At 38.1% G+C, this 14,431-nt stretch overlaps 1 protein-coding gene across 1 annotated transcript; it reads right to left on the reverse strand.

Annotated features, from left to right (window-relative positions):
• Nucleotides 1–2,544: 2,544 nt before the first annotated feature.
• LOC103716757 (probable methyltransferase PMT11) lies at nucleotides 2,545–12,378 on the reverse strand. The gene is made up of 9 exons (XM_008804900.4): nucleotides 11,330–12,378; nucleotides 9,512–9,661; nucleotides 9,151–9,421; nucleotides 8,713–8,823; nucleotides 7,308–7,467; nucleotides 6,048–6,305; nucleotides 4,235–4,357; nucleotides 3,538–3,615; nucleotides 2,545–3,211 (listed from the first exon to the last, which is right to left on the reverse strand). Exons 1-9 carry the CDS (start codon nucleotides 12,011–12,013, stop codon nucleotides 3,004–3,006), a joined length of 2,043 nt encoding a protein of 680 aa, XP_008803122.2. The 5' UTR covers nucleotides 12,014–12,378; the 3' UTR covers nucleotides 2,545–3,003.
• Between the last annotated feature and the right edge of the window lie 2,053 nt (nucleotides 12,379–14,431).

Consider the following 14,431-nt stretch of genomic DNA (forward strand, 5'->3'; position numbering starts at 1 on the left):
GTGAGCAAGATTGCAGGACATGCACGTATTCGATTCATGCTATACACGTGGAAAATAAAATACTGCAGCTGTGCTGGTTTTTATTATTTAACTTTTGGGATGGCCATCAGAGAAGCCAAATTTGGATATGATTAATTACACCGTAATTTTTTTTTTTCTTTGTCAGCTTGCCCGGTTCCCTCTCTAAATGAGATCAAGCACCGTTGGGACTGTCAATTGTAGGGATAATTTTAGAGATATTTGCTTAGAGATTGCACCGGACAAAGATCGGTACATCTGCCTTAGCGGGAAAAAAAAAGAAGAAGTTACATCTTAATTTATGCGTTGGCCATCAAGAATTATGCTAGTTTCAACCTGCTGCTACGTGATATTCGCAGACTCTTAGATAAAAATGGTCTCTTATAAGGTTGATGACCTGTGAGAAGAACGCGGTCGCTTGACTGCCCGTAGTTATAGGTTGTTAAGCAAATAAATTAAGCAGCAACCGGAAATTATCAATGTAGTCTCCTCCATAGTAGTTGGAACTCGAAAGAAAGCTGCGTCGACACCGTCATTATGCATACAGTCACTAGAAGAGGGAGCACACGTTGAAAGGTCACGAGGGCTGTCCAAACCCGGCCCCAGCAGTCTGATGCCAGGCTTGAGCCTAACCCGAGTTTGAACTTGTTTTCCTTGAATTTCCAAAGCTCTGAGCCTGAAAATTCAAGTACTAAAACTTGAACCGAGTCACGTCAGCTCTTCAGCTGGTCTGACCCATTCTACAGAACCAAGCAACTAATAGATTTCAGGCTTATTACTAAGCCACCTTTTCTGCTGAGACAGAAAAATTTGGTCTACTAACACGTCAACGTATAGATATAATGTAAAAGCTTCACTATAAAAAAAATAAAGATTACAAAATACAAAATTACTTTATAAACTCTTGTCCTCAATGCATCTGGTCTCTAGAATACAGAATAGAGTAAATTAATTTAGACTCGAGCTGGTATTTCTACAGTAATCAGATTAGGCTAATATATAACTAGTGTCCTGAGTCCATGTGCATTTGAACTAGTATCCTAAGTAGACCAACTAGAATTGATGCGGACTCGATTTTATAAAATTTGTAAACTTAAGACATACATGAGATTTCCCATAAATGGATCACAGGCCAACCAAAAGAGTACTCGCAGTGTTGATGGAAGCAAGGCAGCTCACAACTCCAATAAAGCAGATTTGGAGCCCATAGTCCCGGTGAATTGCCTCACATAGTCTTCAACCTGATCCAAAAGAGAGAGCGAGAGATTGATATATTTCGTCATGCGAGTCCTCCAGTGGAAAGTTAATGCATCGCTGAGAGTACAAAAGAGGCACGATCATGATGGAGAATGAATCTTTGCCAAAGAGAATTCAACGTGAACACTTGCTAGAAGAGGGCGTAAGATCCTGATGGGATAAAACCAACAACGGAGTGGGTGAGAGATGCTCACAATTAAATCTAACGGTTCCTAATGCTTCTTGAAAAAAAATTATTCATACTTTATAATATTTAATATAAGATTTAAGATTTAAATAGGGAACACCTACCCCCCTGGGGGAGCGCGTCGATCCCTCCTCCGGTTTCGCTTCTTGGCTCCAGTATCATGATATCATATAATTCATTCTACTTTAATGGACTTAAATAACTCTACTTTTCATATATTCATAAGGTCCCAGAGCATTCCTTAGTTTTTGTACGCCATTGTTTACTAATTTCCTTAACGTGACCTCAGAACTATGTGACCTATGAGCTGTGCGAATAGTGACAAAGGTCCTTCGCCGCATTGATCGTTTAATTACTTCGTCTTTAAGATGATGAGCAACTAGCAATCTCTGTTAAGAACGTGTCGGTACCTCGGATCTCTGAAGAAAATTAATCAGAACCTTATCTTAAGAACATTGTGTATCAAAATGTTCATTACGGAAACTTGTTAGCAGATCCATTTATTCAAAAAGATATTTTGAATTGCAAAACTGAAATTATGCCTATAATTAGATTCTTCAAGACAGAAAATTTATATATATTAGCAGTCCATTTAATTCATGGAGTAGCCAGCAATTTATAGGGATCTTGAATTGCAAAAGAAAAAGATCAGTTGCTGGTTAGTTTCAGCCTTTGGGCTCATCTAGTAACGACCAGGGAAGAAGGTGGAAAAAGGAAAAACTCATCAGGGGCAACTCCAAATGAAAAAACAAAAAAATTATAAATATTTTGAAAACTTTCAAAATAAGGTTATAAATTCACCAGAGTAAGATGGTACCAATTTTTTAAAAATACCAATGCACCATCCAGTACCGAGTTTTAAATCCTTGCTTTAAATAATTATCTTTCGTGTTTTGTAAGTGAGCAATCTAAATTTTACTAATCAGGTTAGGCGGTGTTTGATCAGCTGGAAATCACCTTGTCCACAAGCTTCTGAGTCATTCCTGATGCAACTCTGATATCCTCCACAAATACACATTTGATCACACTATGTAACTTTGAAATAGAAGCCTCCATACCCACAAAACATGCACTCTTATGATAAAAAGTTTATAGCAACATATATTGAGCTTTTAAATTAATGGAAACACGAATATGCTGTTGATAAAGGACATCATAATTAAGCATACTCATCAAAGAATTGCTAATGAACAGTTCTTCGGTTGAGAAAATCACTCAAAAAAGTTCACTCGGGTGTACTGCACCAATCGCTTTGATAAAAATGGCACGTTTCACAATACCAATTCAAAGGAAGGAATGACAATACACACCAGCTCAATGATATTTATGAGGCAATTTTGATTGTAACACTGCTAGAACATGCAATGCCACTCCCCTGAAGTCAAGAACAAGCACAGCATTGCACCAATCAAGCACCCTCATCCATATAATTATCCTCGCCAAGTCTTCAGTCTGGATCCCCAGAGAGAGAGAGAGAGAGAGAGAGAGAGCAAGAGTGAAGTATATTTCTTTCTGAAGACAACAGGGATAACTTTATAAACTTAGGAATGCAGCATTGGTTTATCGCATAACAATTCCTTCCTGCTAGCATATGGGCCTTCGGCTGTGTCACGCAGGCTGGTCCTCCACCCCATGGCCTCTGTGATTTCTTGAATCTCATCCATAATAAATTTTGAATCACGAATGTAAGCACGCCCACCAGGTCTTAATATGCGATCCATCTCCAGTAAGATGCTTGAGATGTTGCACCTGACAATAGGAGAGATTAGTATAGGCAGTTGCTACAATGGAATAAGCCTACCTGCTTCCAAATCCCGTCTACCATGACTGATCTAGACCATTTGGTTTTCTAACATGTTAGAAGGCCCATAGAAAGCCCTTAATAGGACGGTCACCAACCAACGGTCACCACATTTTCCAAATAGAATAAATGTAAGAGGTTCTTTTACCCCAATATTTTGGTGTGGGTAGAAACAGACAGAAAGCAACTGTGTAGAAAGACAAATAAAATTGACATGGAAATAAATATGAAATTGTGCAAATTAAAACTGCTTGCTGCAAAAAATTCTTGGTACCTTTTCTGCTCTCTGGAGAACAGACCAAAAGCATGCAGTAGATCGTAAGTTCTTGGATATGTATCAAACGGTTCACACCTGCAGAAGAAAATACAACTCAAGTTTACAATAATAAGAAATTCAAATAAACTGGCTCGAAAGCCTAACATAAACAAATTAAATATATGACTAGTATAAGTCAATGCTCTGAATATCAATTATAAATCTGATGTTAAGTCCAACAGTGGAAGGTAATTTGATTAAAATGTACAAAATGTACAGTGAAGAAAAGTAACCCCATTTCAAGAACCATACGAACCTAAAAACACATCAAGTAATAATTTACTATAGGTTAGGTTCCATGCTGTGAAATAGTACTACGTATTTTTAACAAAAAAGATCAGTAAGATTCAAGGCCTGCAAAACCTAGGTAGACAAACCAATGCAGCTGTTTATGATATCAATCTAATATCTGAAGGCAAAGCTTATGCAGATTTTTTCGGTTGAGAGACCAGTTAGTTGACATATTTGATCAAAGCTAGTATATTTCAGCTTTTCAGATGAATTAAATACACATATATAGATGCAAATCATATATAAAATGGTGAAGAAAGAAAATTGTCTAAAGTTTCCCATGTTTAGAATTCAAAACTGAAATATCATAGCAAGTCATTTTCATCTGTTAAATGATAGAGATAACAAGGTGGATAGACCATACCAGTCATGGATCACCCCTATAAGTCCACGATCATATATTACAGGCAATGTGTTGGGTCCACTAACTGGGACAACATTCATTACCCAGCAATCAATTTGACTGTTAATTAATGCAGCCGCAAACCTGCCACAAGATGGTGATTCATGATCATACAACAAAGGAATACCAGCTCAGCAGCATGATGCAGCAGGGGGAGCATAAGCGAAGAATTGATTAGTCTTTTTATTTCTAGTCAGTAAATCCAGAACAAGAGTAGTCATGAAGCAGAAATAAAACAGCATATTAAAAAGAATAGGTCAAAGCAAGAGAAAGGATGATATGAGGAAAAAGGACATTTTACATCCAAAGTAATATAAAAGGCAAAAGTTTTAACAGAAAAAGGATCTGCCTAGGTCACGCTTCAACAAAATGATCCACTACCATCACTTTGCTATTTACTATAGGCGATGAGACAACAACTGCGATACCAAAAGATCATTGCCCTGTTACTATCTACACACTCCACATAGCTTCTGTTGTAGAGATCCATATTAGATTTTAAGTGAATTGATTTCTCCACTATGATTAGACCAACTAGTTTCCTTAATCATCATGTCATCTAATGAAATATTTCTAACTGTGCAAACAAATGGTTTTCAATATATGATTAGGAATATGAGCAAGGTCCCAAACGCAGTAGGCAGTACTTCATCGAACCCACCTGAGAACATTGTTTCCACTTTTGCTACAGCTTCCTAGTGCTTCTATGCCGTCTTTATAGGATTATCAAGTACTTTTCATCATTAAGAGCAGACTAGAATTAGTCTAATTGTATAAAATGTACAGCTCATTATTCTATAAATATTTGGAATTTGCAGATTAGTTGTCTTCAATATTATTTAATATCTGGTAATTAGATAAGTATAATATACTGAAGTTTTGAAAGCTTTCCCACACCACACCCACCCCTAACTCATTAAACTAAGGGCCCAAATAAACAATCAAATCAACCACTGAGAATCGATCTTTTTCTACCAGTACTCAAGTTCAATTCAAACCAGTCAGCATTAAAAGTCAAATCACACTACCATATGACAAACAAACTAGAGATATTTAATCCAAAAAGGCATCAGCCTTCATTAGAAATATTATATTTACTATTACTATTACAGGATCTTCTAAAAATTCAGCCAATATACTGGCTGAAAAACTGAGATACTTTAGAACACCATGTTAAGCACAGTGTGACAAGTACCTCTAGGTCCTGATCCTCTGTTTTTTTTTTTTTTTTGCCTACTAAGACTTTGATCAATAAAACTATCAATAATCTCAGCCTAATTTTAAGGGGGAAAGATCAGCAGAGAAAAAAACTCCATTTACTCAACTGTTAAGTGAATAAAGCTTACTCACACTGTTCATGGACCAAGTTTATCTACTCTATATAAGCCCTATCTTTTTGGTAGTCTACAGAAGTACTATCTGAATAATATATTTGATCACTGCTCCCAAAGTTTTGTTCTAAGTTGCTTTATTTTGGTCAATATATCACTAGTTATCCAATTATAACACAGTTTGCACATGCAAATTATTGATGTATTTCTCTAGCATCAAAACTACAAGAATGCACCTTTCATAATGATAATGGTACATTAATCAAGTTAAATTATAATATTTTCTATATTTGAAAGTTTTACTCCTTTTTTAAATGTTTGAATTGTTGTATAAATGTTTCTAAATCAAGTTTCACAACAGTTGCTTGGAGCATCTTAAGATACCATATGTCAAGTATCATATTAACACTTCAAAATGGAAGTGCGAAAGGGAAAAAGTTTACCCTCCAAATCCAGCTCTCATGTCCATCACATTTCGCAAATTCATTTTTTTCCAACGAAAAATCCGGATATAGCCTGAAATGATGTCATTCCAGTATTTTGTCTCTGCCATGAAGAGCTCATTTTTTGCTATATAAGCATCCATTTCTACACCTTGAAGCATTTGTGGTGGCTCATTCAAGCGAGCAGGCCAGGCTGTAATATTTGCTCCATATTCACTCTCAGGAAGTTGGCTAATGCATGCTTTCAGATCAACATACCTGCAGAAAGAGCTACTTACAGAACACAGAAAAAGAAATTGAAAAGTAAATTGAATAAAAATACATTCAGAAAGCATCATGCAGTGCATTTTTGGTGAACTGAAGCAACAAAATTTCTTTCTAAATAAAAGGACCTTGTTATTCAGTTATCATTTTAGATCTTCTTTAAAACTAATAATTTCCAGAGGTCTATAAGAGTTGCTGTACCTAAAAAAGTATCAAGAACGCATAGTTTGCTACACCAAAAGATTTAAGGCTGTAATCGGAGGTTTCAGTTTAATTTCATGTTTTATTTTTCTTGTTAATTAAAAAAGAATTTGAGTTTTAAGGAAGAGGTATTCAGTTGTAAGGAAGAGAAACCCAAGGGGGGAAGGTTGAAATGGAATGGATTGTGAATTTGACTTCTTCTTTTTTAAAGAATAAATAATGGTGAGAGTGCCAGCATCTAAGCTCAGATCGAATCTCTCCCGGGGCATGCTCTGAGGAGAGGAGTGTAGATTGGGGACCCAAGTCCAGCTGGCCTGTGCTTTTCAAAATTAATAAAATAAATCTCCAATTGCATGATCTAGGCATTACGTGAATTTTCAGAACATAGCAGACTTCAATTTGGATAAAGTTATAACCGGCAAAAACATGAATATTGCAAAATATCATGAATTGCATTGAAATGTAGAAGAGCCATCACCAACCTTCCCTTTTATTACCAAAAGTTCATTATTACATCCCACATATATGCTACAATCCGAGTTGACTAATGGGGATAACAATAATCTTTTAAGGTGTTACATTTTAGTTAGTAAAGTAACTAGCGGCAACAGGATACAGAATAAGCTTTACAGGGTGATATATGTACGGTGGCAAAGAAGGTAGGGACACCCAGAAAGAAGCTTCTACAACTCCTATTATTTGTTTAAAGTTCATATATCAAACAAGAAAGAGCATCAACTATAAAACAATTCTGGATCATTCCTACAACACTGAGCATAAAGGACTTGAAGATACCAAACATTATTTGGGTCATCCTCTGCATTGCATAGTGGAGGTTGGATGTCAGAACTGCGACTTATATGGCAAGAATTGTTTAAAGGCTTTTGCCATATGGCAATATACCCCTCCTTCTTCACAAGTTCCCAACAAATACGAGCAGTAAGGTTCTCCATCTCTATACATATAAATCACATGTCAGATCCACATACAGAGAAACAATAAAGAAGCTTCATCAAAGCACTCATAGATATAAGTAGACAAAGAAAACTATTCATTCTAAAGATAGATACATTGAAACCTTATATTTCTGATAAACTAGGAGTTGGAAAGTTTACAAGGAAAGTTATTGATTCTGAATATAGATATGCCAAAACCTTACCCATATGTGGATAAAATAGAGAGGGAAAGGCATTATTTATGGAGTTTTCTTCTACAACGGGACAAAGAATCAAAATTGATGTTTCAGTATCACAAAGATATCTATGGAATCTTGGTTATTTTCTTATTCAGCTCAACATGCGGAAACCCACTCTGCATAGGCGTACCTATCCTCAATTTTTCCTGTTATTGACAGGATTAATGAGAAGAAGATTTCTGTGCAGCCAACAAAAATAGATGGATCTATTTGCTGAAACAAAAAATTAGAGGAACACTTCATCTACCATTTCATCATCTTATGCAGTAGGGTTTAAGTCGAGAAAACACGAGTTACAATAAATGAATAATATTGGGTGAAAATTGCCTATGTTAATAAAAGAGTTGTTAGTACACTGAAAAATCACAGGGTTACTGAAAAACCACAGGATAGGACATCGAAGGAGAATAAGAACTAACAACTGGATATTACTTAGATGATCTCAAATTGAATGTTCATACATCAAACATACACAGAGCCATGGCATTTGCACGAGAAAATAGTAGTTACTTTAAAATGGGGATCAAATAGAGGATAGGGGGGAGAATTGAACTTGTTTATGTTATTCAAATGAAAGTGTCGGGGTAGATGACAGTCTCTTATGCAGTAGATAGTCAAATAAACAATGAACAAGAAACATTAGGTACTAAACACCCCCAAAGTTAATGGCTAAAAATAAGAATACACTAAATGCATTATTGAAACTATGCATCATTGGTGAATGCTGCATATATCAAACTCCATCTATCCAATTTATAATAAAAAAGCAGTTAAAAGAGTTAGAATCTGCTGTACATAAAACTTAAATATGGTCATATTGTCAAGTGACTATGATAAAGATCGATATGAACTCATAACAAGAGATGATATGGCTTACAAACATAGATATGTTTGCTGTGTTCAAAAACTTGGCAAATGCTGCATGTTATCCATGTATAAGTACCAATTACATCGCAAAACTGTAAACATACTCTTTTTTAAAATGACAATTTTGAAGGAAGATACCTTTCCATGCCTCCTGTTGGCTCTCTTCATGTTTATAAACTGGTTGTGCAGCCCAAACAAAATATCCTCCAGCTCTGAGCATTCTGTTAACCTCGAGGAGCAAAATTCCATCTTCACCAAAAGTTGAAAATTTATTAGCACAATGAAGCCAAGCAAATATTAGCAATCACACTCTTTAGAATTATACATTTATTTATTTTTTTTCAGAAAAGCAGGTACAAATTTCTAAACTCAACAACACAAGAAATGCCTAACATATTGTGGACCTTGGCAAAGAATATACATCAATCTCAGCAAGTTTGGAGGTAACAAAGATATATATCCATACAGAGAAGTAGGATATCTGAAGAACAGAATACAGTACCAGCACTGCCAGCTTGTATCTTTATGAATACACGTAACAATTTTAAGAGTAATATAAATGGAAGAATGACATACCATCACGGGTCCAATTTATTCGACATCTTGAACAATGAATCAAGTCAAATGCCTGGCTTGGATATAGTAACCGTCGTGTTGCAAAAGCTGCTATCATGGCTGGCACACCACGTTCAAGAGCAAACTGAATCTGATTTTCATGAATGTCTTTTGGAGCAATGGACAAGGTGATGACATTACGTGACAATAGAAAAGCACCAAAACTTGCCACACCACACCCAACATCCAGGGCAACTCTTGTATGAGTACCAAATGCAATATCTGGAACCATCTGCATGTTATGCGAGGAAGAAGAAATACTGCAGTCATATACACAAGATGAATATAAGTTAGAAACAAGACAATTTGGAAATTATGTAACCTTGGAGATCTGATCCAAGTATTGATTTGCTCCATGTATAAACTGGGTTCCACCACCTGGAAATTTAAATTTGTCATTAATCCTTGAGATCCAGTTTTGCCCTCCTTTATCTTCCACTAAGCGTGCATGTGGTACATTGCTATACCATACCTGAGATAATAATTTAAAATTTTAAAAAACAATTTGTCAAGAGAAAAAGAATAGTATGTCAGAGTAAAAACCTTCAGATAACAGCAAAATCTTCCAAAAGTAAATTGGATCAGTAATGTGGACAGCAGGATCTATCTTATGAGGAAAGAGACAAAAGACCACCGATTCTTACATGCAGCTTTGTGATTGTCTTAATGTCTCTTTGATTTGAAGGTTGGGCTTCGAGTTTCAGCTATCCACTATTATTTTTTGGGGTAAAAGTTTTGCATTTCCATTTACCACTTTCAAAGCTACTTAGGCATCAAAAAAGCAGAAAATTGTTTGAACTAATTGACATAGCTTGTTCAAGGGTACTCTAAAGCAAAAGAGATTCAGAGACATTTAAAAACTTGAGATATAGAGATTTTAAAATTTTGTGACTCTCATCATATTCATGAAACAAAGTTTGTTTTTCCTTTAGCAAATTGCACGACTGTCTTGATAAAAAGCTTTAGTTGGCAGCAATAAAATGCAACATTAATAATTTTGATAGTATGGTGTAAGAGATGTTTAAGCCAGAAGAATTAGGGAAGACAATATTTAAGCAAAAGAAGTTGTCAAATTGAGCATAATGACTTTTTCATATTTCTTTTACCTAGCATTTTGATGAAGACTTCAGTGAATGGACTATATAGTTTCCTTCTATATACAGTTTTCCATCGTTCTACAGACTTTGTAAATTCCATCTTCTTGGTTCACTTGCTAATTTTGGATCTTATACTCCCAAAAGACAATTTAGGTTCCAGAAGAAACTGTTACTCAAATGAGGACTTTGAGAAAAAAAAACATTGCAGATGGCATTTGTCTTCAATAAAACCAAACTTTAGAATTTGTAATGCAGTGTTACCAGCTCCTCCTATTATCTGGTGCTAAGGTATAAACCAGATTCTTCAATTTCTCTCTCCTCATTTGCATTATGCTACGGATGGCAGAAATGATTTTGTGAATGTTAGAGAACTTCATCACATGACTGAATAATTTAAACAAAAAAAAAATCTACTTATCTAACAACTTAGGTCCTGTGTCCTATGCTGTAATCGTCATATGCAACAGATCTGTCTACCTTGAATTTATACATGAGCGCCACATTACCAGAGTATAGCATATGTACAAAGTTCTGTCAGTTGCATTCCAATCTGGAGGCCTCATCAGAAGAACACACATATACTCAGAGACCTTTGCATATGAAATAGGTTAATGTGCAATTTGGATTTTGGAGGCACTGTAGTCAAACATGTTAACACATGAAAGTTAAATAAAATCTGTTTCTTAGGCAATTGAGGTTGGTTCTCGTAAAAATTGTGTGCAAAGAAAGAAGTATATAAGTGGACAACAAAGAAAAGGGGGAAGCAGAAGAACACTCGAAGAATGATGACCAAATTAACTTATAGTGTGAGAATAGGAATCATAAATTGTACATTAAATTAAACAAACTTGTCCTGCATGATTTGTTGTCAATTTAGCTTACAACTTTTAGATTTTAAGTGCTCTTCATTCAGGCAATTAGAAACTGTACTAGTTGCTTAAACTTCTTCAACCCAATCAGTCGAAATTAATCCAACAAAATAAGTGTGTTTCGCCGATTGGAGTTACAGAATATCTCGGCGTTTTCAATAATGAAACAAATACCTCATCTCTGCTTCTAGGCCACGGAATTGGGGTCTTGTAATCCTTCGGTGCAGGAACCAGACAGTCCAACCCTTTCCCTTGTGCTGGGCAGTGCCGCTCAAACTTCTGCCCTCTCTCAGTCGATTGGAGCTTCTTGATCTCCTCCTCATCGTCCAAGCAAGGAATATACTCCCTCATGCTTTCTGGACAGAGGTGAAACTTGTTAATCTTAACCCTAGCCCGCCCGCCCACCTCCCCATTCCCAATCCCCGCATCGCTCCCCGCTCCAACATCGTTATCCACCAGATCCGGGTCGAGCAGCCCCACGTCGAAGTCCTCCCTCATCATCCCATCCTCGTCCACGATCCCGACCCTCGCCGGCGGGGGCGGGGGCGAGGGAGGAGGAGGGGAACGGGAGGGAAGCGCCTCCGGCTGCTCGTCCTGCAGCGGCGGGGCTCCAGCGGCGTCGGGAGTGGTGGCGTTGGAGAGGAGGGCGGAGACGTCGAGGGTGACGTTGGCGTTGGGGGAGACGGTGACGGAAGGGGAGGAGGAGGGGAGGGAGTGGGTGTAGAAGACGAGCTGGGGGTAGCCGTCGGACCAATGCCGGCCGAGGTAGAAGGAGACGACGGCGGTGAGGGCGAGGACGGTGATCCTCACGAAGAGCGCCGTGCGGAAGACCTCTCCCAGCTCACGGAGGTCCTTCATGCTTCTACTCTCAACACAGCTCTCTCTCGCTCTCGCTCTCTGTTTGTGTTTGCGGAGAGGGGATGTAGGGATTTTATATCGACATCGAAGAGAGGGACGGCGCCGCTCTCACTTCTCGTCCTGCGAGGCAGCGAGGTCAAAAGCTACATGGTTGTAGATTTTGGGATCGCGTTCGGCGGTTTGAGGTGATGTGAGGTGGCTGCCCGGTGATTGACGGGCCGTTGGGGCGTGAACGTCTTGCCGCTAACCGGCTTGGTTCGCCTGGCTTGTACGATGATCCCCACGCGGACGCCTGGTGCCGTCCCACCCGGCGTTGGATGGGAGAATTCTACTCTCGGTCCCGTTTATCCCGGTTGGATTGGATCATGCGCTGACTCAGCTTTTACTTGTGGAATGTTTAACAAATAAGCGATTTTTTGAGTTTGGTGATGATTTCTTGGAGAAGCTTAACATCAAGGCAAGAACTTTCAATATAGAGTGGTTTAGGTGGTCCCACTTGTTCTTCCTAATTCTGTGGATCGAGGTTGAGAACATGCGGCGTCATTGTCATGTGTGTGCAAGCAGCAGAGGAGATTTAGGATAATTAACTGAATTTTATATAGATATTTAAAGATGGATTTAGAATAATTAACTTGATCTTGGAGAGCTTCTTAGATGTCTCGAAGCAAGAGGTTGGAATGCACTGCGAAATCTAATGGGTGGGCTTGTCCCTCTCATAACAGTCAATGAATCTCCCATGATCCATATTTTAACAACTCAAGAGAGTGAAGTATGTGGCTGTGAAACCTTCCCATGTTGCTCTTGGTTCAATGTTAGCACACGGCCCCAACTGTCTGATTATGAAACTCTTGAATGGAAGTTGATTTCATCCCTTCGAGTGATTCAAGAGGGTCCCAGGCAATCATATGGAGAGTGCGAAAAATTGAATCCTTGTTTGGAAGTAAAATTGGCATTGTTCTCCCACTCATTATCAGTTGATCTGCCTGTAATATTATTATCAATAACCTCAAGAACTCGTGCTCAAAATTCTTAGAAAAGAAAGTATTTTTGATGGTTGTATAAGATAAAGTTAGCGAAGGTAACTTACAAAGTTCCCTAGGAAAACCTTAACAGAGTTCTAAGATTGTTTGTGTTTGCAGAGAATAAGTATGATTGAGCGGTCAGTTCGTTGTTGGAGATAAAAAGTAGGGGTGCAAATGGATCGGGTCGGGTCCTGAGTAATCCCGATCCAATCCGATTTTTTGTTCGGGTTTTAATTTTGGATCTAGATCCGATCCGGTTAAAAATCGGATCGGATTGGATTGGGTCCGAGTCGGATCCGGGTCCGGTTCGGATTCGAATCCGGGTCCGGTTCGGGTTCGAAATCGGACTTACTTTTTTTTTGTGTTTTTGGAAAAGAATTTGGGCAAATCTAATTTGGTCATATCATAATTATGAGGTGCTGGGTGACCCATGACTTGAAAGACTTGCAATTGACCTCTAGTCGGAACAGATGACCCTTGACTTACTAACTAAGTCGGTCTACAAGCCAAATTTCATATCACACTATTTTTTGTCCATATGACTGATTGGACGGAACTTGGTGTCTCGCAGCTCCCCTCTCACGAGGACAAAAAAAATCCCAGACCTTCTTCCAAAATCCAATTCCATTGCAGAAAACTGGCACATGACCCATATTCAGTTCAGTGTTCCCTCACTTCCTCCCTGCAAAAGTTTAAAAAAACAGAAACAAAAAAACCGAAGGAAAAAAAAAAAAAGCCAGCTAGGTATCAATAGACCGAGAGAGGATCCTGGCGGACCAATAGTGCTACGACCCACATAAAAAAAAGAAAATTTTTTTGCTTTTTCCCCCTCTCTCTCTTTTTCTTGTCAGGTCCATTCAGGTCGGATCGGGTCCGTTTGGTAAATCCAGATCCGATCCAGAAAATGATTCAGATCCAATTTTAGGATCCGATCCGGACCCGCGGGTCCTAAAATTCGGATCGGATCGAGTCTACGCGGGTCGGGCCAGGTCGGGTCTCGGATCGATCCGACTTATTTGCAGCCATAATAAAAAGGGGAAAGAATGCAAAATCATGTAACCAGCTATCAATAATATTATTGTCTTTAGGCTCTAACAATTTCGTTGTACATACTTTGACTGAGTGGAAGTCGCTTAAAATTCTATTAATAAATAATAATAAAATGTTTTGCATTTATGTAAGAAAATATTTATATCAGATTTTAAAAAGCAGGAGAGATAGAAAGTGATGGGTAATCGCATAGAACTGTCTATGCGGCTGGTCCGTACATTACCGTACCGGGTCTCAGAGAAACAAGATTTATGAGCTGGGAAGTCAGATTCATTAGAGATACTATACAACCACATTCGATGTATAGTACCCACACCTCCTTCGTAACGTCTATAAATGCCGCGTC

The sequence above is a fragment of the Phoenix dactylifera genome, chromosome 13 (assembly GCF_009389715.1).
Source record: "Phoenix dactylifera cultivar Barhee BC4 chromosome 13, palm_55x_up_171113_PBpolish2nd_filt_p, whole genome shotgun sequence".
Lineage (NCBI taxonomy): Eukaryota > Viridiplantae > Streptophyta > Magnoliopsida > Arecales > Arecaceae > Phoenix > Phoenix dactylifera.